The sequence below is a fragment of the Typopeltis vanoorti genome, chromosome 25 (genome assembly GCF_054136105.1).
Source record: "Typopeltis vanoorti isolate ZY-2024b chromosome 25, IOZ_Tvanoo_1.0, whole genome shotgun sequence".
NCBI classification, from domain to species: Eukaryota; Metazoa; Arthropoda; class Arachnida; order Uropygi; family Thelyphonidae; genus Typopeltis; species Typopeltis vanoorti.
In genome coordinates, this window is record NC_143573.1 from 47827517 (window position 1) to 47853921 (window position 26405).

The 26405-nt window shown below is 34.6% G+C and overlaps 1 protein-coding gene across 3 annotated transcripts in view; it reads right to left on the reverse strand.

Annotated features, from left to right (window-relative positions):
• The window catches only part of LOC150092719 (nitric oxide synthase-interacting protein), a 128612-nt gene that overhangs the window by 25037 nt on the left and 77170 nt on the right, over positions 1 to 26405 (reverse strand). For all 3 annotated transcript variants that reach the window (XM_090414794.1, XM_090414795.1, XM_090414793.1), the window contains exons 6-8: positions 21437 to 21553; positions 15591 to 15661; positions 6148 to 6256 (exon numbers count right to left, since the gene is read on the reverse strand). In XM_090414794.1, the coding sequence (XP_090270920.1) occupies positions 6148 to 6256; positions 15591 to 15661; positions 21437 to 21553 (297 nt within the window). The remainder of the gene's footprint in view (positions 1 to 6147; positions 6257 to 15590; positions 15662 to 21436; positions 21554 to 26405) is intronic.

The following is a 26405-nucleotide window of genomic DNA, read 5'->3' on the forward strand; positions in this document are numbered from 1 at the left end:
GAAAATATTCAAGAGGATTGCGATCAAGAGTATAATTCCAGATGACTGGAATAGAGCACTTATAGTACCAACCTAAGAAAAGCAAAATAAAACTGAATGGAATGAATTTCAAGATACGCAAAACTATAGAGTAATTTCATGTAAGTATAATGAGAAAAGGTTAAGCAAATTGTAGAAAGCAAGCTTGGAGAACAAAAGATTGGGTTCAGGCTGAACAGAGGCTGTCAGGATCACATGTTTGCTTTAAGACAAAATAGTTGAAAAATTAGGAGAATATAACGAGGATCTGTATTTTAAGTTTTGTAGATCTGGAAAAGGCATTTTACATGGTACCAAGAGAAGAAAAAAAAAAAAAATTGTCTGAAATAACAGAATTATAAGGTGTAAATGGTACATTATATTGAGTAATATACAGTCTGTATATCAGTTATTATTTATTTCATATCCAAACAAGTATTTGAACACATAGTAAGTAATTGGAACAACATTATTTACAACAAATTAGGATACATTACAAATGAGAACAGCTTAAATTTAATAGTAAATTATACAGGGATTAATAGGTAAAGTATGAAGGGAAAAAGAAACTATATATAAGTTATATACAATAAATATAATCAGATGTTCCTCCAGTATCTTGTGCAATCAACTGCTCTTTCTGTGCAGGATTTAAGGTCATCTTTTGTACAAGGTGATTGAAGATGTTCCATGAACTGGGTTGCCCCACACTGTTGAGGCTTTTCCAAGTATTCCAGCCCAAGTGGACACCATGTGGAAGATGTTTGGCTATTGGAATACCAGTGTTACTCTCAAGGTATAGTGCAAACCATTGTTGAAATCTTGTCTCTGGAGGGTTCAGCAGTTTCTAGAAAGCTATGCTGGGATCTTAGTCTTTGGGGCACTGTAGTCTAGCCAAATAGTGGGTGGCACTCATCCTTCATTTGTCTGCTTCTTTCGTCAGCTGGGAATGCAAATCTTCAAACTGAAGGAGGTGCAATCCCAGCCAAAGTACACAAGCATCCTATAATTGAGTGGCAGCTTTCATTCAATGCTGGGTCAAGTTTTTCAGCATGGCAGGATCTGGCCCAAACAGGGCAGGCATATTTAGCAGATGAATAGCAAAGGGCCAAGGCAGAAGATCTGGGTGCTAGGATCTACATCCCACTTGGAGGAAATAAACTTTCTTAGTATATTGTTTCTTGCATTAACTTTTGCCTTTGTTTTTTCTATGTGAAAGAGTGTGATCGAGAGTCACGACAAGGTAGACTGGGTTCCAGGAATGCTCTATATAAGAGCCTTCCCAAGAAATCTGTAGCTTCTTGTCTATGTTGTTGGCTTCCTTATTGTTAAGGTGGAAAAGCTAGTCTGGGTTTTCAAGAGGTTTTGTTTTAATTGATTATTGCTATAATATGTGTGGTTAGACTATTTAAGGCAAGTGATAGAGTAGTTTCAATGGACTTGAAATTATTTGATTCAGTAGCTATATCAAGGTCATCAGCACAGATAAAATTTCTAGTTCCTGGAAGGATGGAGAGATCATTGACATAGATATTGAAAAGTAATGGTGATAACACACTTTCCCTGGGGAAGGCTGCTATTTTGAGGATGCCAGCAGCTCTTCCTATCCCCCATGTCCACAAAAAAGAATCTGTTTTTCAAGAGTGATTGGATCAGGAGGACAAGGTGATAGTCTCTAGTTATTCCATATATTTTATTTCTGAGTGCGAGATGGTTTATGGTATCATATGCTGCAGTTAAGTCTACAAAGACTGCTCATGTGGCTAGTTTTTGCTCATAACCATTTTCTAAATATTTAGTGAGGTTAAGAATTTGTGATGAACAGGATTTGCCTGGTCTAAAATCATCAGCAATACGATGAGGTTTGATTGGGGATTGTAGCCTATTCAAAATTAATAATTCATAGAGCTTAAAGAGGTTGCTGAGTAGTGATATAGGTCTGTAATTTTTTGCTTCGGCCGAAGTTTTCCCTGGTTTCAGAAAAGCCACCACTTTAGCATGTCTCAAGATAGTTGGTATCTTTAGGGTTCTTAGGCAAGTGTTTTATAGGTTTAATAACCACTCTTTAGTCCTGGATCTAAAATGTTTAATTTGTTCATTACAGATATCATATTATATAGAACATTCCTCGAACCCAGTCTACCTTGGTGTGACTTGATCGCACTCTTTCACATAGAAAAAACAAAGGCAGATTTTTTAGATTTTAGCAGGTTTATTGCATTGAGTTCAGTGATCATGAGATAATCATATTTTGTTCCTCACTTGGGGTTGTAAATATCTTAATTTTTAAGTGCTTTTTTTTTTTTAAGGGAATTTCCATTCAGTAGCAGCTGGTGAGCAATTACCCATTAATGCTCATTTGGCTTAATGAAATCCTTCCTAATTCTGTCTGTTGATAAAGTTTAATGCCTTTCTGCTATTATGTCATGTCAAGAGCTATTTATTTTTTACCATGAGGAACACCTTTCCTCTGCCATATCAGAGCATAATTTTTCTTCTGCATGGATAGGCTCCTCTGAGAAAAATTTAGTGTTGTAAAGTAGTAAGTAATTAGCATATTGGGCTTGTATATCATTGGAAAAGCCTGGAATGTAGTTTTTGCAGCATCCCTAGTTTAGGTGGAAATTTTCCTCAGTATTTTTATGAATTGGGGATACTCTACTCTCGAGGGTTTGGAGGAACTGGCCCTATGGAGCAGTCAAGGTCTTCCATAAAACCCTTCCAATTAGTTTTTTTTTTAAATTAAATCGTCTGTTAGGCATAATGGATGGGTTGAATTGAACCATTATAGGTCTATGTTGAGTATGTGGAATGGAATTTAAAACCTTTTTAACACAAGTGTTGGATATTTTTGAGCTAACAAATATGAGGTCAGGGTGCCCCACTTCCATCTGCCACTGTTTTCAACAAGTTCTCCATTTTCATTGAACTCTGTGTAACCCCAGTAAATACTATGGCTGTTAAAGTCACCTAATACAACTTTAGTCATGTATGCATTATTAGTGAGAAGGATGTTGGAGAAGGAAACAGCTTCTTCTGGTGGTTTATAAATTGAGGTGATTGAGATATTTTTAAATGTGTGTTCATTGAGTCAATGGATGATGGAATTAATTTTCTTTAGTAAATATTGCACTACCATATTTATCATGGATATCTCTTTGATGAGTTTCATGCCATGGTTGTAAGGTTTGGCATCACCTTCCGCTCTGAGTTTCTTGCAGGCATAGCACATCGCAGTCATTATCTCTGCAAATATTTGTAATGAGATCTTGCTTGACAATGGAGAGTCCTTCAATATTGAATGATATTATTTTTAGGCCTGGTCTAGATGAGATCCTTCAGGGCAGGAATTCGGGAGCATTTTAGTTTGATCACTTGCGTTTGGTTGGTAACAGCTTTAGCTTCTCCTAATGGGTACTCACAGGGTGCAGGAACAAGAACCTAGCTGCTGTTGCAGGTATATATATCAGTTTTAGGTCAGCAGTTAGAATTGAAAGAAGTCAGGAAGATGGTTTAATGTTAAATCGGGTATGAGATAAATGACACATTTTCTTCACTGTTATTCATTATCTATATGAATCACATCATGAAGGAAAGTGGCATTAAACCTGATATCAAAATTGAAGATGTTAACCTTAGCTCTTTATGCAGACAATGCTATATTTCTAAATAAATCCAGTACAAGTTTTCATGATTCCCTAACTAAATCGAGCAACTGCTGTAATAAATTTGGTATGAAAATATGCAGAAAAGTTGAAAACATCAACTGCAAACAGAATGGAGAACTTATAGAACAAGTAAAACATTCAGCTATTTATGCACAATTGTTAGTGCAGAGCAAATTAAAAAAACAGACAACAAAATTAGCAATGGTAGTATGGTAGGAAGTCAGCTGAATAAATCTGTATACAATAAAAGAGAAATTAGTTAAAACACTACCTGTATATAAGATTGTTCAAATGTTACCTGATTACCTTATGGATCTGAGATTTTACTTTATGGTATGAAAAAAAAAAAAAATTTTACCTTATGGATCTGAGAGCTGGGTTAGAAATAAAACATTTCATCATAAAGACTAAAGACCACAGATATGTAAGTTGAGAAACATTAGGGGAGTGAACAGATTGCATCAATAGTAGTATCATATTAAAAATGCCGATATTAGAAAACAATCTGACATTTTTAGCATTTAGGAATGCATTAGCATTCTGTATTAGCTAATCTCAGGGAGTAAAGAGAATGGGAGAGAAAACATTTGTAACATAAGTGTTTTTTTGCCAGGACAGCAGGAAAAAAACCAGAGGAAGACCAAGACTTAGGTGAATTGATACAGTAAGAAACCTTAGAAGACAGAAATATAAGATCTGAAAATACTGGAGTCATATCAGATTTATTTGGAGGATAACTGCCAATAGAATATTAGTAATGACTAACTTTTTCATGATGTACTATCATAATATCCTATACACCACCTGAGGATACATATCAGGAATTTGATTATGATGATTTCTAACATTGTTTTACTGCCCACCAATCTTTTAATAAGCTTGAATGGTGTTTCACCTTTTTTTTTAATAACATTCTGCTGACGGACACATTAGATTTACTGCAGAGAGATTTCCCTTCTGATGTGGTGAAATTATTTGAAAAATTTGTCCAACAAACCAAACTGAAGTAAAGTAGCAGTTCTTCCATCTTGCCCATCCTGGTGAACTACCACATGGAACATTTTGACCAATGCACGTGAACATATTCACTTTTCATCCTTGGAATTTCTAATTCTAAGAGAGCCAGATAACAGCATGCAGTTTTTACTAGATAGAAAAACCAACAAAAAGATACAGCAATGCTATTTCTCATCATCCTCACCATTCTTCTCCAAGTCTATTAACTATCACACTTTGGTTCATTGTAAACACACACATATCATGCCATCACACTAAAGATAATGGGAACTGCTGTGTACTAAGTCCACTTTTCCTCTATAATGGTCAGATCTCATTTCCTGGATAACTTTTATCCTCAGCTCAGCTTCTCTTCAAGAAGTACACTTTTAGAGTTTCTATTTCTTACATCAAAAGTTCATCATGGAAAGTAACCAGGTTTTTATATAATGCAATCAGGTCTCTTTCTATAGTGCCTGTAAGTTAGTGACTGTTATATGTTCCTTTAGTTAATGTTTTTCTCTGTCTCATCTAGTAGTATATCAGTTTCCTTATTCTTTCTGGTCCTTCATATTATGGATAGACAGGTTAATCTGGTCCGCGCAGTTAGCTTAGTGGTTATGCGCTTTGCAACCATATGCCTGGGGAAGGAGTGTCCTAGGTTCAATTCCCATCGGTGACGTGAGGAGCTGAAGGATCTTCCTCAGCCATAGCCAAGTTAGCCAGTCTTAGGCGTGGACAGCAGGGTTTTTTTCCCAGTTTATTCCGGGGTTTTTCATCCCGCAAAGCAGGCAAACTGGCCTTGAGAACTCAACACTACATCTATAGGATACACCGGGGCATAAGGCTGACCACCTTATCCTGTAAACGGAGTGAGGTCCGATGATCAATGGACCCTCGACACCGCAAGGTAAAAGAGGGTATAAGGAAGATGATGAGGTTAATCTGTGAAGCTATGCTTGGATTGCATCGAGTTTCTTGAGTCAGACAAATCAATTCATGCTATGAAAGCAAAAGAAAAGTGCTACACAAAACCATTTTTATTAAAAATATTGTATACAGAATGTAAAACCTAATTCAGTCTAATTTAAATAACAATGACTGTTTGCAACCTTTGCAATTTTGGGAAGAACTCACAATAAACATCTAACATGGTTGTAATTATTTTTATTTTAATTGTGTGTGTTCTTGCTTCAAATGAATATCTTTTTTGTTTTGAACTCAGATGGTATTAGAGGCTGAGCTCACCTCATGCTTGTAACATGTACTTCAGTTTTTGATTTTTATTCTGTTCTCATTTTGTTTTTTTTTTATTTATTGTTATTGTAATTTTAAATAGGCAGTAATGATTTAAAATATATTTCAATTTCAACTAGTTATTAAAGTGAGTGTTTATGAAAATACAAGTATAAGCACTTATGTAATAAGATACAATACACACACACACACTAAAAAACAAACTTACCCTTTGTAATGGTATAATATCTCTATCTGTAAGTTTCTGACCATTAGTAGGATCAGTCATATCCTTTTTTATAATCTTCTCCACACATTCCATTGTGACAATATTTCCACTATTAAAGAAAAATTTTTACACCGAATTGAGATTTCCATAGTTTGAATGTTCATAGTTAGTGTTAAATCAAGAACCACTTAAAACTTTTTAAAAAGAACAATATTTAATTACTAGTTTCATACATCACGTCATGTACATCTTCAGAGTGAACATAAATGGAGGGAGGGGGAAGTCTTATCAAATTTCTAAATTAATAATTATTATACTTTGAAGGAATAAGCTACATATTAAATTTTAGATGTTATTCTTACCTAAATAATATTACTATGTAATTTACACTTTAAACATGTCATAGAAGTCAAAACCTATCGGAATAACACAAGATGGCTTCCACTTACCCTGATATTGGCCGGCCTGGTTGGCTGAGCGGTAGCATATCCGCTCTTCAGCCAAAAGGCTGCAGGTTCGAATCCCACTGTGAGCATTGATGTTTGTGATTGTGCGTGAAAAAACTAATGGTGGTGGCGGGCGGTAGATGGCGTTGGTGGATTGAGTTGTGGAGTAGGTGTCCTCCCTCGATGAGTCTTTGGACTCCCTGGAGGTATCACATAATAATAATAAAAATATTATTATTATTATTACATGACACCTCCAGGGAGTCTAAAGACTCATTGAGGGAGGGCACCTACTCCACAACTCTCTGTTTCCAACTACTTTCATCATCTACACCAACGCCATCTAAACAGTGTGATCAAAATTAAAGTATCCCTGTTTAAGACCTTGTGAACATCATTCATTTGGTGTCTTTTGTGGGCACAAAAGACCTCAAAGGTCAAACTGTACCAGGACACAGGTCACAGCAGTACATATGGTAAATACTTATTAGAATAATCACAAACATCCATGCCCTTGGTGGGATTCAAACCTATAGGCTGGAGAGTGGATACACCAACCAGGCCAGCTACACCATTCAGTGATCCAAATGCTGCAAAACTTTGCAGGAATAGATAGTGCGTCACATGGAAATGATAACTGAGAGGGAAAAAACAGTTCAAAATTCACTACTAGGGGCATTTTAACATCATCAAATGCATGTAATTTGCATATCACTCGACAGGTGCCAGGATAGTTTAAAAAGATGGACATGGGATTCTTCCCTTCATTCAGGTTGTTAATACTGCCCATAGTGATAGCACCAACATGTTTTGCTTGTGAAACTGTACTAGCTGTTGCTGCACTCCATGAATTTTGTTGCCTAATGATCAGTCATTTTGAAGAAATAAGATAATTGGGAGTTAGACCTGGCAGAGGTCAAAAACTAATCAGTTCACAAGTGAATGAAGTTGCTACTGCCATTGTGGAGCAGGCTATGAATAACACTGGTTCCTGAAGTGCACATGCTTTAAAAATTACACATGGATGTGCCTTACACAACTATATGGAAATTCTAAAGAAGATTCTGCATTTCTACCTATTCAAGATACAAGAATATACCTATTCTTGTACCCTTGATACAAGAGTTGTGCCCACAGGTTTACAATTTCGTTTATCATTAGACCATTCTTCTTTGAAGACATTCGCCAGTCAGGTACTGTGGCCTGCTCAGTTACTACCTAGAGGTATTACAATATGATAAATAATTTTGTTGTGCCACAGCTACACTGTGCATGGATTCAGTCATTTTCATGCAGGATGGGACCTGTCCATACATTGATCGATCCATACAGGAGGTTCTTGAGAAAATTTCATGGAAGCCAGAGTGGTCAGCTGTGCATTCCCATGCCTCATTCACCTGATCTGATTTGCTGTGACTTCTGGCTCTGGGGATTTCTCAAAGACAGTTTATTGGGATCATCCTGAAAACCTGCCAGCACTGAAAGACAGCATAATGTCTGCAACATCAGTCCCAACCAGCTGCATTCTGCCATTGAACACTGTGCAAAGGATGCAGTTTGTGGCATACAGCGAAGGGCAGCACACTGAATAGTTCAGCCTGTGAATGCATAATGGAAGTCAATAAAATTATGCTTGTGTTGTTCTCCTTCTTACACACACACAGACAGAAAAATTACTACATCTATATTCAATACATCAAACAGCACACCTGGTAGTGAATTTTGGAACTACTTTTTTTCTCCCTCAGATACCTTCTGCATGAAACACAACGTATTCCCTGCAAAGTTTTCCTGCATTTGGATTACTGGGTGGAGCTCCACAACAGGGATACTTTAATTTAGATCACCCTGTATTTGCAATGATGACATATCTCTAAGTGAGTTTTTCCTTCTCAAACATCTTTACCTACATCTGATATTTCATTATATAAAGATTATCCATAAACAATATCTCATGTTTTAGAAATATAGAAACAAGATAATGAGCTTTTCATGAATACAGTATATAAAAAATATTGTATTGTTGTTTTTGAGGCAAATAGTATAGTTCATTCCTGATTTTTCTCTAACATCTTATTACAATAAGTACCACAAATTATGAAGTCAATCTTCATTACCAATGAATATGATAAATAAATAATATGATAAGAATATGATAAATAGAATAATAAAAGTTATTCATGACAAATCATAAATAACTACAAGTACTCCTTCTTCCAAGCAATGAAGTGAATATATCCATTCAATATATAAATGTAGTTTTTTGGCAATCCTAATTTAGTATGAATCACAAACTTGTTTCTTTTTTTTTTTTTTTAAATCAGTTTTAAAAAAAGGACAAACCGAATTTGCTGTACTATATTCTTGGTCCGGCTCTCCCATGATACTTGTGAAGCCCATCTTCAAAAAAATTCTAAACACTAAAAACAACAGCCTCCCTTTCCTAGACACATGCCAGCCTGATGGAACCTTGGTTTTCTCTGTTTATAGAAAACCCACCCATACAGGTAGATACATTCACCAACACCCCCCAACAATATGGAGTTATTAAGACATTATACAACAGGGCTAAACTAATCTGTTCAAATGACAATGCCCTAACCGCTGAACTAAATCATATCCTCAACACTTTCTCGGCCAATGGCTACCCCCCCCCCAAAAAAAAAATTCAAAAAAATATTGAAACCAGTAAACCACAACCCCCCCCTCATTCACAACAAGGATTACTCCAAATCTATCACCATTCCCTACATCCAAGGCACCTTGGAAAAAATTACTAAAATCTTAAAAAAACATGACCTCTTGTTACAGACTATATAGAAAATTGGCATCCCTTATCTGCTCCACTAAAGACCAACCACTTCCCCTAGACCTACCTGGTGTATACCAGGTAGGTCTAGGGGAAGTGGTTGGTCTTTAGTGGAGCTGTAAGTAGGACAGCTGTAAGCTGTCCTACTTTGACCAAACAGGCAGGACAGCAAATATCAGAATTTCAGAACACAAGGACTACATTCGTTTTCACCAGTTTAGCCACTCTGGTCTTGCAGACCATGCTCTGGATACACACTACAGAATACGGTGGAAGAAAGCCACAATAATACACCGTACCAAGTTCAAATTTGAAATACTTTTCATGGAATCAGCCTCAGCCCTAAGAAACATGCCAAACCTCAACAAATTTGGTTGCATGAGACTGTCCCAAATTTGGGAGAACTACATCAGGAGACCTTCAGCTCAACAGCCAAGAATACCTACATAGCCCGCTAGGGGGGGGCTCCATCAGGGCTTTTAAGAGAAACAATAGCTTCCTCGCTTCTTCCTCATTTACTGTGTGTAGTTCCTGCGAGCACGTGTCTTTATTTTAAGTTCCTTTGAAGATGGCAATGTGACGTTGCCGAAATATTGGAAATATATATTAAAGTTTAATTTAATTTATATTCTAGTGTACGTTGTGAATTCCTTAAGTTAATTAATAATCATGTATAATCAATGTATAAGTCTTTCTATAAGAAAGTTATCAGCATTTTGGAAAATTATTTTTAACACTGTTTTGTTACGAATCTTCATACAATAACATGCTATTGAAGGCTTATGATGAATTCAAATGTTTATATTGATCTTAAATATTAGAAAATATGCCGTGCGTATACAATATACGATTGCCTTTATTATCATTTATTATAATCTACTGGATATACAATCATCTGTAATATATTTTAATGAATTAAAATTTCAGATGTCTGCACCATCCTGTAGAAATGGAATCTGCCTCCATAACACTAGACTACCAGACCATTATTGGTTCAATTCTAGTTTCCAACAAGACAAACTTTTTCTAGTCTTCTTTTCAGCAAGTTCGTAGTTAATTACACTTTGGCAAAAGCAAGTACAGTTTTTTTCTCCCAGTAACTCAGATTTTTAATTTTGCAACTAAAAAAAAATTGACCGTAGAACACACAGTACTTCAGACAATAATATACACACTGATGTCCTTAGGACTCAGCTATCAACTGATGGCTAAGAGTGGAGACTGACTACCCATTGACCTTCCAAAAAAGTTAGTCAGGAGTAAAGAAGCACAGTTAAGAAAAGAATTACAAATTTAAAAAAAAAAAATCTAAATTTCTGAAAAACAACACAGTGATGAGACTGTTCTTGAAAAAAGCCATCCTTAAACATATTTAAAACACTCTCATAGGCAAGGTGGTATAGGCAGAAGTATATGCTGTTTTCAAACGTGTCTTCAGATTGCTTTTCATTTTGCACAATAAATACTTCTGTTTACTATATGAAATTTAAAAACTTTGTTTCTTAATTTGTTGCATACCAAAAATGAACACTTGTTCTTGAAAGCAATATGATACATGAAGCATTGATGTTGATACTCAAATGATTGTATCTATTATTTAAAATGATTGGCCAAAATTGTCTAATTCAAAAACTTATGAGTTCAAACATGAGCATGTAGCAACAACTACCTGACAAATTTGAAAAAAGTGTAAAAGCTCAGAATCCCATAAAGAACAGTATTAATTCTGAAACTCTCTCTCTCTCTCAAAACTGATCACAAGATTGTACATCAATCAAGCCAACCCAACTATAACTTACCCTTGGCAAACTCATACTCTATGAAGTCATCTTCACTAAACTGCCAAGGTGAAGAGCTCTCAAAATATTCCACATAAAATGAAAACAGAGCTAGCTCAGCATCATGACAATGCCTGCATAGAAATGTATACCCAGTTGCTCAGATGATGGCAATTCATGGTTTTAATGGCACAAGAGCACCATATCAAAGGTTATAGTAGCAGTACACACCTTATGTACCTTAAGACAATCACAAACATCCATGCCATGATGGGATTCAAACCCATGACCTGTTGGCTGGAGAGCAGATACACTAACCACTGGGCCAACCAAGGCCAGCCAAGTTGTTGAGCTAATGTTTCTGGTGTCAATAAGAGATTAATTCAAGAGCCAGGTTATGTTGTGCATCAGGTAAAATCTCAAGGATATCCCCATTTGAGTTGGTTTAAGAAGGGCATACCAATGATGACCTCTATTCTCAAAACTAGAGTTGGCAGGGAGGGGGGGGCGGGAGCTATTCTGCACAAATGAAACAATGGTCAACTGAAAGTGGATGCTCCTCGAACAAGATAATACCAAACTGCACACAAATGCTCAGACATAAGGGAAAAACAAAAAGCACAGCCTGCAGATGGACCTTCTCCTTCACTCAGCATACAGTTAAGACCTAGTAATATCTGATTAAAACTTGTTCAAAACAAAGCCTAATTCTTGTACAGATGGCATTTAACTAATGTTGAGGAAGGGTCAATGTTGACAGTTTCTATAACAACAGCCAGGACTAGTTCAAAATTGTTGATTCTTGACCATAAGGATTAATGAGAATAAGCTATTATTTAGATATCAGTCAAGTGTAGGTGAATAACTATTTTAATTACCAACTAGTTTCGCCGGCTTATGCTGTCGGCTTCATCAGAGTACAATCAGGAAAGCAAAGAAAAACGAAAATTACAAGCTAAACATTAACTGGCAATTCTATTTCAATAACAAAATAGTGCACATGAAACAATATGCGTGTTGCGGTTATATGATTTACTTCACATGGTGTATTCCAGTAATTGGATTGTATTTTTTTATATAATAAGCTGTATTATATAAATATACAATGAACTGATAAAAGACCCGACAAGTTTTGCAAGTCATTTGACTTGCATCTTCTGGGGAAAGAGGTTACTTAAAGTTAAAACACAAAGAAAAGAGAAATTATTAGTAATAGTTCATACTAAACAGTTGTGGCCGTCTGACTATTCATAAAATTAAAAATCAGAGTGCAGATTCAAAGTAATGATGAGTTACTTGTTGAGATGCATTGTGTAGTTTGCACTGAAGTTCATTTCTTGTGTGTTTATTGTTCTAATTAAAGTCTTCCATATGTCTGGTAGGATTAAACCTTGGTTCCTGTTGAGGTTATTTGTGGAATGGGCAAATGTAGCAGCTTCTTTGAAGATTCTGGAATGGTAGTTTTCTTCTATATATGGCATAAGACTTTTATTCCATTCAATAATGTGGTTGGTTGGTTGTAGAGAAGTGGGAAGAAAGGCCAGAAATATCTTTTCTGTTGTTTCTACCATAGCTGACGTGTTCCTTTTGTCTCACTTCGAAACTTCTAGACATCTAACCAATGTAACTTAGACCACAGGAACAAGGGATGTTATAAACTCCTGCATGTTTGTAGAAAGAAAGGATTGGAATCTTTTGGTGATCTTAGAAATTTCTGGATAGTTTCAACTGGCTTGATGATCACTCTAATATTGTGTGGTTTTAGGAGGCAAGCTATTTTTTTGGAGATGGTACCAATGTACGGAATAGTTATAGTAGATATATATTGGGTGTCATCACGTTGTCATTGTGGTATATCAGAGAAGAGAATCTTGTTAACAAGTCTTCTAGGGTAGCCACTTAGGAGTAGATCGTTTGATATTTTATTTAATTCTTCTTGTAGATCATTATGGTCTGTGGTGAATTGTATAGCTCTTTTCTTTAGCATGTGAATAATGCTGAGTTTTTGGGAGATGTGGTGTGATGAGCTAAAGTTTAGATAACGTCCAGTATTTGTTGGTTTTCTATAAACTGATAAGTTGACACTGTTATTTTCTTAATTATGATGTCTAGGAATGGTAGTTGTTTCTCCTTTTCAAGATCTAGTGTGAATTTGATAGTATGGTGGAACATATTGATTTTGTTTAGGTAATCTAATAGCTCTTCCTTTTTGTGGTTCCAAATGATAAAGATGTCATCAACAAATCTGAACCATGCTTTAAGTTTTGGATTAATTTGAGATAAGATTTTACTTTCAAGATCGTCCATAAATAAGTCAGCACAAGAGGGTGAGATGGAGCTGCCCATTGCCAATCCGGTTAATTGTTTTCTTCCATACACAAAATAGTTAGAATATAGACAGTGGCTAAACAATGAAGAGACATCTTGTGGGAATAAATTGCTTAAGATGTTGATAACTTCAACCACTGGAATGTTGGTAAACAAGGAAGTGACATCAAGGCTGGCAAGTATATCGTTTTCAGAGATAGAGATGTTTTTTAATTTTTCTATAAAATGTGTACAGTTTTTGATATAAGTATCTGAATTATGGATGTGTTGTTGTAGAATTTTACTAGACATTTTGACAGCAAATACATTGGAGAGTTGATTCCATCCACTATTGGGCAAAGTGGGGAGTCATATATACTTTTGGAATGCCATATAGTCTAGGAGTTAGATGATGCATCTTTTTAATTAGATCTGCAGGCCAGTTTGTCATCTGACGTAATAATTCATTGGTATCGTTATGGTTTTTTAATGTAGGATCTGTGTTCAGTACATTATAGACAGATGTATCCGATAAAAGATTGTTGAGTTTGTCTTCATAATCTTTTGTGTTTAAGATGATGCATAGATAATACGCCTTAAGTATTACGATTTCTTTGTTGTTCTTTAAGTTGAGTAGCGTTCTTTTTTCCATAGGGGTGACATTGGTGTGAGGAGATCTTGAAGGAGACGAGAGGATTATGCTGCTTTGCAATCTAAGGTCATTAGCTGTAAGTTGTGGTAGTAGTGATATTGCCTTCTCTACATTGCAGATGAAATCTATTTTAGGTATTACAGTGGGTGTTAAGGCGAAATTGAAGCCTTTTTTGAGAATAGCGATCTCGGGTTTAGTTAGTATGTGCTTAGATTGGTTAACGATCACTTCGTTTTCCGGTATAGAAGGTTTTGACTCAATAAGACTATTATACAAATGATTAAATTTCTCGATTTGTGTTTGTTTGCTATTTCTGAAGGTTTTATCATAACTTGTGTAAATCATATTATCTAGGACTTGCCAAATATCTTCATCCACGGTATTAGAGATGTCTGTGAAGTACTCATAGTATTTTGAATCTATTTGGCTTAAAGTAAGTCTAGTATGATGTATTCTTTCATGTAAAAAAAGAGATGTTTTTTGATAAATGCATTTAACTTGTCTATAATTAAAAAGCTGTCTGAGACGTAGGAACTTTGGGATGACGTTGTTGTCTCGACATCTCTTTTAAAAGGTTAAGCGATTTAAGAACTTTGCTTTTTTACACTTTAAAAGTTCGAGATGGCGTACCTTCCATTTAGTGATGTCATCGATCCTGTTCATATTCAAAATTGTTGATTCTTGACCACAAGGACTAATGAGAATAAACTATTATTTAGATATTGGTCAAGTGTAGGTGAATAACTATATTAATAACTATTACCATTCCAGAATCTTCAAAGAAGCTGCTACATTTGCCCGTTCCACAAATAACCTCAACAGGAATCAAGGTTTAATCCTACCAGACATATGAAAGACTTTAATTAGAACAATAAACACACAAGAAATGAACTTCAGTGCAAACTACAAAATGCATTCTATAATGCATTTATAGAATGCATTACATTCTATAAATGTAATGCAAAATAATACAAAATGTCTTTCTATAATGGAAGACAGAGGAACATAAAAAAGTAGATCATGAACAATGAGTCATTCCATCAGAACTTTACAATAATACTTTAATGATACTTTAATAATACTTATAACAAACTTTTAATATTGCTTTGTGACAATCTCAAACAGAAATTTGAATTACTTGTTCTGCCATTCCAGGACTTTGTTATCCCTAACAACCTACATAAATTAATAGTAAATATTTATGGCAGGATGCTTACTCAAGAAGCAACTTGATGCATGTTATTTATGTATGTAATTTTCATGCACGTAATTTATGTTTCTTAGTGTTTATTGAGTATGCTATTTATATTCTATATGCTTACCTCTTAATATATACGTGCACACACACAAGATGGTATTTTATTTTCAGACACTTACGATTTGTAATTGCCAATCTTTGTAATCAATGTTTTAATTTTAGATTTATAAACTAGATTTTTGTTTTAACTTACGATGTTTTCAATATTGCACATGGTACAGAATTACTAAGGACATCATGAGTAACTGCACACTTGTAACGACACTGAAAAGATAAAAATTCTTAGTTATTACCTGTGTGAAACATATTTTATCAGAGAAATGGAGCAGAACAGAATGGCAACAACATTTCTATGATAAAATGTGCTTTAAGAAATTAGTTTTGAAAAATATTTACCCTAAAACCAGACAGTCAACAATGAAAACTTTACACAAAAGCAAAGGTCACACCCCCTTCTCTCTAAGTAGAGAAACAGTGAAATTGCTTCTTTCTCTGTTTATATATATATATATGGTATTCACACTATAGAAAACACCACTATAGTTAAATTATGTGCTTTAACACACTATGGAAATGTCCTGGCCTAAGTCCCATAGAACCAATGCTATCTTAAGCTCACTATTAAAAATGGTAAAAGCCGAAATCTTCACTATAGTTAAACAGAATTTTCTAGCAGATGACATCACAATCATGAGGAAAAAAAAAAAATGCAGGAAATATAACAAAAGAAAATCACGAGAAGGAAATCATAAAAAATAAAACTGTGTGAAATAAAAGAAAATCATGTGAACTACATTCAGGACCACAATCCAGGAAGAACCATACACAAAGCACATATTATAACAACATGAACAAGGATAATAAGGAGACATAAGAAAGTGCTGGAAGAATATGAAATTATAAAAATGTAGAATTAACATTTAAATTTCAAAATGTAGAATTAACATTTAAATTTCAAAATGTTACATTAGCTAATTAATGTCTACTAATATGTGAAAACTGTAAAAATTAAAATTTTTAAAATTTAAATTAAAAACTCAAATTCCAAATCAGAAATTTAGAATTTAACATATAGCTAGAGTCTTTCAAATACAAAATGAACTGCTATCCAAACAAATTTTGTACCTTTTACTTAAACTTCGAATTAAAGAAATACTGTGTATTGTGCAAAATTTTTTAAATTTGCATTTCTAAGAGAACAGTATCAATTTATGTCAGCTATACATCATTAGGTCTCTATTCAAATCAGGATAGCTGACAGTTGTTATCACTTTCCTTCCCGTCAGACTGACTTATGAAGACTAATACTAATTATACACGTTCCCTTCCTCTTTGTAACTGAAGATGACCAAAGTTGACTGACTACTGAAAGTTTTCAGATTACCACCATCACCTATGTATTTATAAATAAGCAGTTCTTTTATAGCTGGGATGAGTTCCAAAACTGATGCATATTATAGACTAATATAAGGAATAAAATCTTAACATTTTCAATCATAAAGACCAGACTGAAAGTAAAGAAATATTCCTTTACTTCTAGTATGTAAGTAAAGAAATATTCCTTTTTAAGCATTGCTAAGGAATGTTACTCAGGCACAGACATCACCACCTAGTAAACACATAATGAACTAGAGGTAGTTTACGAGGTGGGAAAACTGAACTGGCCCTATTTTCTATATATATTTCCTACTGTCTAGAGATTTTAATGCACAATGTCATTTTTGCAAGATATTTTATCAGTCATGTCACGAAAAAAATATTCTGTACAGAAGATGATATTATCATGGAAGAAGACACCCATCAACGACAAACAAAAACCAAGCCAACAACTTTTACAATGAAGCTACAAATATCAACTACCAGATCGAGCATCTGTTTGACAGTCATGACAATGAAGCTTGAGAGGTTTGAAGAACATGATATTGTTGAGTTTAATTACATAGTTTACATTAGCTAACACAGTTTAATTATTTAGGCTGCATAATAATATATCTAAAAGATAAAGATTAGATGAAAAAATAACGACATTTCAGAAAATTAATGGAACAATTAAAAGGACACTGAATAAAAAAAACAAGATAAGAAACCCAACAAAAATTTTATGAAGTAATGGCCACTCCCACTATTATATGGTCTAGAAACACAGACTGTTAAAAAACAGGATTAAAGTAAAATACAGGCTGTAAAAAATTAGATTTTTAATAGCAATTAACGCATGCACAAAATTAGACCATATAAAAATGAACACATCAGAAGAGAACTAGATGTTTACAATGTAAATGAAAATATCAAGAACATAGAGAAATGGAAAAAGCATAAAGAACTATTTAAATTTACAGTACATGCATGTTATTTTGCATGGAAAGGGAAGATATAGCAGAGAGAGTACAAAGGAGAGTTAAAATGATATCAGGATTGTGGAATAATGATTATGAAGACAGATTGAGAATTTGTAGACTGCAGACACTAGCAAACAGGAGAAAGATGGGTGATATGATTTGAGACTTACAAACTTCTGAAAGGGTCATACAAGATTTCAGTTGATAGAATTTTTCAATTTATGGAGGGTGGGGAAAGGACAAGAGGGCATCCTTGGAAGCTGAGAATAAATGCCACTAAGAAGGGGCGAGGGCTAGATTTTTCTCTTATAGGGTGGTGCATGATTGGAATGTATTGCCATTGGATGGTGTGAGTGCAAGCAGTGGAGAAATTTATGGAGGGTGGGGAAGGACAAGAGGGCATCCTTGGAAGCTGAGAATGAATGCCACTAAGAAGGGGGCGAGGGCTAGATTTTTCTCTTATAGGGTGGTGCATGATTGGAATGTATTGCCATTGGATGGTGTGAGTGCAAGCAGTGTGAATGAATTCAAGAACAAATATGATAGCTGGTGCATGTAGTATGTGGCCTCCCTCTATGAGTCCCTGACTCCTTGGAGGTCTCTCTTAATAACAATAATAATAATATACAAATAACTAGACAGAACAGCAATGACCCCCCCCCCTTTCAGCCAATTTGTAGAACACTTGGAAAAGCTAGCTATGAATACTCTCCAGTGGTTTGGCTAAGCCATGTTCATGATGTGTTTGCAATTCGGCCACATAGTCCAAGTGCATTTAAATAGCCAACACCCTAAAATCCACTTCACAATGGAAAAGGAAGCTAATGACTGTCTGCCCTTCCTAGATACACTAATCACATAGCTTCGTGGTGGTTTACTGTCTTTTTCTATTTATAGAAAACCCAAATGCACACAGGGAGATATTTGCCCAAACAGTCACACCATCATCCAGCTCTACATTATGGTATCTTAAAAACACTAATTCACAGAACTAGAGATGTCTGTTCCAATGACAATGCTTTTACTGCTGAACTCACTCACTTGCATCACATTTTCTTAGCCAATGGCTATAATCTCCATAGGATAGAAAAGAAAAAAAAAATACTAAATGCTCCCCAGAAATCCTTTCCATTGCTTATCACACAAGACTACACCAAAACTGTTACCATCCAATACATTCCAAGCACACCTGAAAAGATATCTAAGGATGTTTAATAAATATCCGCTATGCACTATACTTAAACCATATGTCAAATTGGCAACTCGCATCCATTCACCTAAGGATAAACTCTTTTCTTTATTGCATCCAGGAGAGTTTAGGAAGTGGCCTGTTCTTGCAACCTGGCTTACTATGGACAAATAGGAAGAACTGTTGATATCTGCCTTGGTGAACATAAAAAATACATCCAGCACTATTGTTTTGGCAAGTCGGGTCTAGCAGATCCTGCTTTGGATACCCCTTCACACAGAATCAAATCAAATGGAAGAAAAACAAAACAAAAGTGCCATATAGAAGTCATAAGTCAGAGAGATCATTTTTACAAGTATGGCTGTATAAATTTACCCAAAATCTGGGAGACAGTCATTTTAAGATCTAATTAATATTTACTTTCTCTTTTTTTTTTTTTCAACACAGATGGCGCCAAATTAGGACCTTAGTTCCTTGTATTGTCCATTACATCGGACAACACAAGGATTTTTTTTTAAAAAATTGTCCCACTGTTATACCAAATTATTGTTGTTTCGTGTACTGTGACAAACTGTTCTTATGCTCTGAAGATGATGGATATAATACCAGCGAAATATCAGCTAATAAATTAATAAATATTAATTATTTTCTTATCATTTTGTGTTGTAATCAATACCATGAAAATAAACTAATTTAAGCTAATGCAACATTTCAAAATTTATACATTAATTTTGGAGTTTAATTTTTATAATTTCATACTCTTCTATCATTATGTATGGTTCCTGTCAATCTTTTGTGTTCTGTTATCAATGAACAATTTCCTTAGTTCTGTTTCCTGTGATTTCTTTTGTACTATTTCTCAATCTTTTTCTTTTTCCCCACAACACACAATTTAGTTTTGTTCTGTTTCCCATAATTTCATGTCATTTCTATTATTCCTTGCAATTTAATCTGTTATGTTTTTTGCTATTCTTTTTGTGTTATTTCTGGCTATTTCCTTTGTTCCATTTCCAAAGATTTTCTTTGTTACATTTTCCACAATTTCTGTTGTTCTGTTTCTCACTATTTTTGTTTTTACATTTTTTGTAATTTTGTTTGTGTTATTTTCCATGATTTTATTTCAATTTTCTCTGTTACTATTTTTTTTTTATTTCTTTTGTTATTTCCTGTGATTTCTTTCATTCTATTTCTGTTTCATTATATTTCAAAATAAGCATGCCATTTTAAACATATTACATGACTCCTTTTATAACTATGGTGATACTTCTATATTTGTCAGTATTATTTGAAGCCAGAGAATGGATGAATGTGGATCATAATTTCATTACCTTATCCTGTTGCCTTCAAAGTACCAAGTTTATTGCATCAAATTCTCTTCCAAACAGAAAGGATTCTGTTTCTCTAGAACATCTTTCTACTACATAGGCAAAGTGGATGCTATTTCCAACATTATTTCAAAGCTGAATGTTTGTAGAAACTATGAAAGTTTTGTGAGTTGACCTGAGAGGTTAAAAGAATACAATCCTCGGCATCACCAAGTTGCCTTAGCTTGAAATACTTAAAAGACACGGGTGCTACCCAAGCTTCTATATATTCGCCATTTATCAAATGCATTAATTTCATCACACAGCAATGCTGCATTATACAATAAGATGGTCTCTATGATTTCTATTGTTCCATTTCAGCTGATTACTGTCATGACTGTTCTAATCCATATCTGTTTTGACTGAATAAATGAAATCATGCTCACTGAAACAAAAGCTTTCATACCTCCGATTCTCTCAAAATTCCAAAATATAATCCAAGCAAGTTTCCAAAAGCAGCTTGCAATAACTATAAAAAAACTCTAGAAGCACATAGCGCAGAAACTTCTCAGTACTCAAACAGTAATTATGAGTTCTGTTAGGCTGCCAAGAAAATCTTGGAAAAACTTTTCCCTTTATGTGCTTCTATTCATCTCACATTCAGATAATACCATCATAACTTCACTTGAAGATCAAGCTGACCTATGGTAATGAACGTATAAACTAGACTGCCACTTCTTTTAGACAAGATATAGCAAAGTCAAGCAACATTTTTTCATAATGGGCTACTCAATATTATTTATTGTGAGTACCATTTACTACCACGAATACCATATTTCAGTATCCCAACAATAACAAAATCTATATACAAGAGAGGGCTGGAAAGTTCTGATAAACACTCAGAACAAAAATGATATTAAAGAAAGTGATATAACCACAAGAAAGAACACACGATGATATAAGAACATATTCATAACTCTGCTACTAGTATGTTCTTTCTTGTGGTTATATGTTGCTTTAATATCATTTTTGTTCTAGGTGTTTATCAGAACCCCCCCCCCCTCATATGTGTTTATTTTATCCTATAAATTACACTTACAAATAAGCAGTATTTAATTAAAAAGCATGCATGTTTCCTTAAACAATAAAATCAAAGAAGAGTATTCTGAGATAAAACTGAATGAAACAAATAATTTTATTACATCACCTTTTTCACAATAAGAGCTCTTTTGTCATCTGGATCAATAACTGGAACGAATTTAATAGGAATTAAGTCTTTTGCTTTCAAAGGTTTTCCACTCATAGGGCAATAAACTGTAGTATCCTAAAAGAAAAATAGCAGCAAATAAATACAAAACTGATTTAAAATAAGATATTGTAAATTCACACTGAAAACAAAAGCAAAATTATAAACTGCACAGATGTATGCAAGCATAAGTTTTATTTTGTGTAATACAATCATTATGAGAATTTACCTTGCAAACAAAAAATTTCTCATTTTTTTGTTTGCAAAAAACACTGTTATTTTTCATTTCTAGTGCACTGCATAATATAAACCCAATTTCAAATTAATGCTATTCTAAACTATTTACACCTGTACATGCAACAGCTGCAAAAAAAAAAAAAGCAATTAACAAACTTTTGGTAAAAAAAAAAGCACAGATATTTTACCAAGAGTTACCATGTTATGGCTGACAAGAATGGCAGAAAAATATTAGTCTGATGATAATTAACTACACATACTGAATTATTACCGTGATCGTTTCCATCACAGTGACCTATTTACAGTACAAAAGATAAACACACACATGCATGCTGTCACAAAGGAAAGGCAAATATAGACTGGTATCCTGCCCAAGCTGACACCAACCATGAGCATGATAAGATGATCTTGAATGTTTTATTATTATTATTGTATAGGCATCTCTATAAAGTTCAAGGACTCATTGCAAGCAACTCAAACTATCCACACAATCTATCGTACTGTACCTCTCCTCAAACCCATTAACAGCAAAAGCACTCGCAACTGACTCTAGCAACCCATTCCACTCATTCACAACTTTCCAAACAAAAAATTTAGTTCTCATACTCCTACCAATCACACCTTTATTCAACTTCCAGGGATGACCTCTTGTTGTGGCCCCTCTAGCCAAGTGCTGAAACATTTTCCCTGCATCAATCCTATAAAACTCTTTAAGCAACTTTCTATCATATCCCCCCTCCTTCTCCTATCAATCAACTTCTGTAGTCCAAACACCTTCACCTTCAATCTTTCCTCATAAGGAACATTCCACAGACCACTCACCATCTTGGTCATTCACCTCTGAATCTTCCCACCACTGTCCAATCCCCCAAGAAATTCAGGAGACCAGACCTGAGAACAATAATCCAAATGTGGACATAAGAAGGCCTTATAAAGAGGAATAACAACTTCCTTATTTCTACCTGTTAATGTGTTTTTTCAATAGCCAAATAATCTTAGGAGGTACTGTAGCAACCTTAACAATATCCTCTAAACTTTAACTCTGTCTACCACCACTGCAAAATCTCTTGCTTCATCTATTTCCTAGAGTACACTTCTATCAGTGTAGTATGCAGCTTGTAATCTATTTGTCCCAAAATGCATAACTTTACATTTCTCCACATTAAACTGAAGTCCATTATCTTTAGCCCATGCTGACAGCCTATTTAAATCATCCTGCAAGCTCTCCACATCCCTTGATCAATGATTACCTCTTCCAAATTTAGGTCCACATCTCTGATAACTCAAACAGCTATACTATTTAAGTTGGAACAATAATACCGAGATTAGTACTACGGTTTAATTCACAACATAAAACACTAATAAAAAAATATATATTTATTTACTTAGTTGATATTTCTTTGGTTTTCTAGACAGCATCTTCAGAGCACAAGCAATTTCTCAGTGTGCAAGCAGCAGCAGCAATTAGTTAATAGTGGGAACAGTTCAAAATTTTAATGGATAACACAAATAACTGAAGTCCTAATTGTTATGGATGGATAGAGAGAGAGAAAATGACAAGTGTTAATTTGATCTTAAAATGATTCTCCCCCCCCCCTAGATTTTTGGTAAATTGATACAGCCCTACTTGTTAAGGCTTAGGAAATATTTTAAAGCTTCGGCTGATTCCAAAAACAGTAATGACTTCTATGTAGCAATTTTGTTTTCTTCCATATAATGCTGTGTGAAAGTGTGTCCAAAGCATGGTTTGCTAGTCCTGACTTGCCATAACAATGGTGCCAAATGTATTTCTTATGTTTTCCGAGGCAAATGTCGATAAATCATCCTGTCTGTCCATAGTAAGCCAAGTCAAAAGTAAAGGACACCTCATATACCCCTGTTCATGAAAAAGGAGAGAGTTTATCCTTAGGTGAATAGATGAGGGTTGACAGTTTGATATACAGGTTAAATGTGGTGTGAGCTGGTATTTATTAATCACTCTGGATATCTTTTCAGATGGGTATCCTGAATAGGTGGAATAGTAAGTTTTGTTGTAGTCTTCTACATTAGAGAAGGATGAGGGGAAGTGTTTAGTATTTTCTGGGTATTATAGCCACCACTGGCTAAAAAGTGTGGTAAAGAGAGGCAAGTTCAGTGGTAAGAGTGATATCACTGGAACACACAGGAATAGATGGAAAACATGAGTGCTATGCAGAAGTCACCACAAGTCAGACTGTAGACTGGAATCAGCAGCAGCAACTTTAAAACATCCCCTACACCTCCACAAGTAGGGCTTTATTAATTTATCAAAAATCGAAGTCATTTTAAGACAATTAACACTTGTCACCACTCTCTCTCTCTATATATATATATATATATATATCAAAGAACAGATGGCACCAATTAGGTCTTTCGTTCTTTGTGTTGTCTGTTACATTTTTAAAATGTTCCCACTATTAACTAATTGTTGCAGTTTGCGTACTGTGACAAACTGGTTGTGCTCTGAAGATGCCAAGTAGAAAACCAGCAAAATAAATATATTATTTGCAAATGTAAGTTTCTGTGGTTTAGTAATTTTGTGGGAAGTTTTTAGAATTGAGACCATATTATTACATAATTAAAGAGTTTAATAAAAGTAAGCAATTAAAACTTTACAAGTTTCATAAGTCGTACAACTTACATCATCAGGGGTATTGGTACCTAAAAGTTTTACAAACACATCAGTACCAACCGATGATGTAGGTCATACGACTTACAAAACTTGTCGGGTTTTAATTGTTTACTTTTATTAAACTCTTTAATTATATAGTCTCAATACCGAAAACTTCCCAGAAAAAATATATTGCTTATTTTCATATTACTGTCTTATGTTGTGACTTAAACCGTAGTTAAAAAAACTCAACATGAACTGCCAACACATAGGCCTTTCTACTCCACAGATCAGTTAGGTCTTAAATTTGAATCTATGAATTAAGTTTTCTTTCACTAATTCAATGGCACAGTCTGCAATATGTGAGTATCCATAATGCAGATAATTGATTATTATTTATGGTCACCCATATAGATGTTAGCAATTCTTACCAAAGTGAGCCAGCATGTAAGGGTATAGGATTCTTTAGCCACCTGGAAGAACCAAGATATCTTTCAGTGACAAGGGCAGTTAATTTTGATAAGACATGAAAGTAGTTAAATGTTTTATCTTTTAACAGTTTTAATGATATTTTGTATACATGTGATGTGGTGGTGATGATGGATTTCTTTTGTTTGAGATGCTCAGTGGGTGAATGATGTTTCGAGTCTGTGGGGGAAAGTTATGTTCAAAGTGTCACACGTGTGACACTTGGAACATAAAGAATGTGGTTGGAAATTATAGGGCTAGCTGATTCTGACCTTACAGCTCCTACACCATGCTGCTGAAACGAATAGGGTCCACTTACTCTTGGATCCAATGATGTGAGAGTTAACAGATGCAATGACCAGAGCAGGTGAGTCTGATGTGGGCAGAAAAAAAAATACTGATCTACTGTGTAAATGAGTGCTGGCTAATGTGTCAAGAAAGGGCAAAAAGTTAAAATTTTTTTTAAATGGTAAAACAAATCTTCAGATGCTAAGTGCATTAAAATGTTAACACAATCATCTTATGAGCTAAACGGGAAGAAGGTACCAGGATACTATTTTTCAATCCTGTTCTTGAATAAATTAGCATAATAGAAAAGGATAAGACCTTAAATAGCCATATCACAATCTGTTTGCATATGTTTTCTTGGGAGGCAAAATAACCAAAGTGCATGATGAAATTAAATACTGACATGACAACTGGGAAGAATAAAATTTAAAAAAAAATATATATTAATAAAGTATGCCTTTTTATTCCCTAAAGGGAATAAGAAACACTATCTGGTCCTAACTTCTGGATGCTGGCTAGCAGCCAGTTTCCACTTTGGTCATTTACTGGATGACTAGCACAACTCAACTGGTCAAAGAATTGCTACCAGAAAGGCTCACAAGGATACATATAATTGCAGCCATCTTGTGCCTAATGCCAAGATAGAACATTATTAAGTGAAGCAATGTATGTTCCATTGTAGATTTTTTTTTTATTCGGAGGATTACCACGCAAGTTTTCAAGGGGAAGACCATCTTATCTCCGTGATGGAGATAAGATGGTCTTTCTCATCTCCATCTCATGTTGCAGATATTGTCATGAGGCAATGAAAGAACAGTGAGAAAAAAATCTGAATTAATTGTGGTATATCTTTTATAGAGATAGTGGTGAAGATGGAGACAATGTCTTCTTGTCATGGTCAGTTTTTGACCGACATCAGTATCTTTAAGAGTTATATTTGGAAGTAAGATTAAAAATGACTTTTTATGTCAGGGAGAGGTTTAGAAAGTGTATGCATTCCCTCCTGCCCCAACTCACACAAAGGATGAGGTGATCGCAAGTGATTAAGATAAGTTGAGCAATTGCAATTTAATGCAGTTCACACTACCCTTAAACTCAATGTGAACTACCCTTAAACCTGTGTGAAGTGTCAAATGACTTTCTTTCAAATTGACTACCTTGCTCATTTTCATCCTACAAATTACTGGTATATACCAGTAATTTGTGCTATAATTCATTATAAGACAAGTTCTTCTCTAATTTACTGCTTCAATTTGATGCTGTAAAATCCTGTATAGACAGAAATTTAAAATTAAATTCCTTCTATAC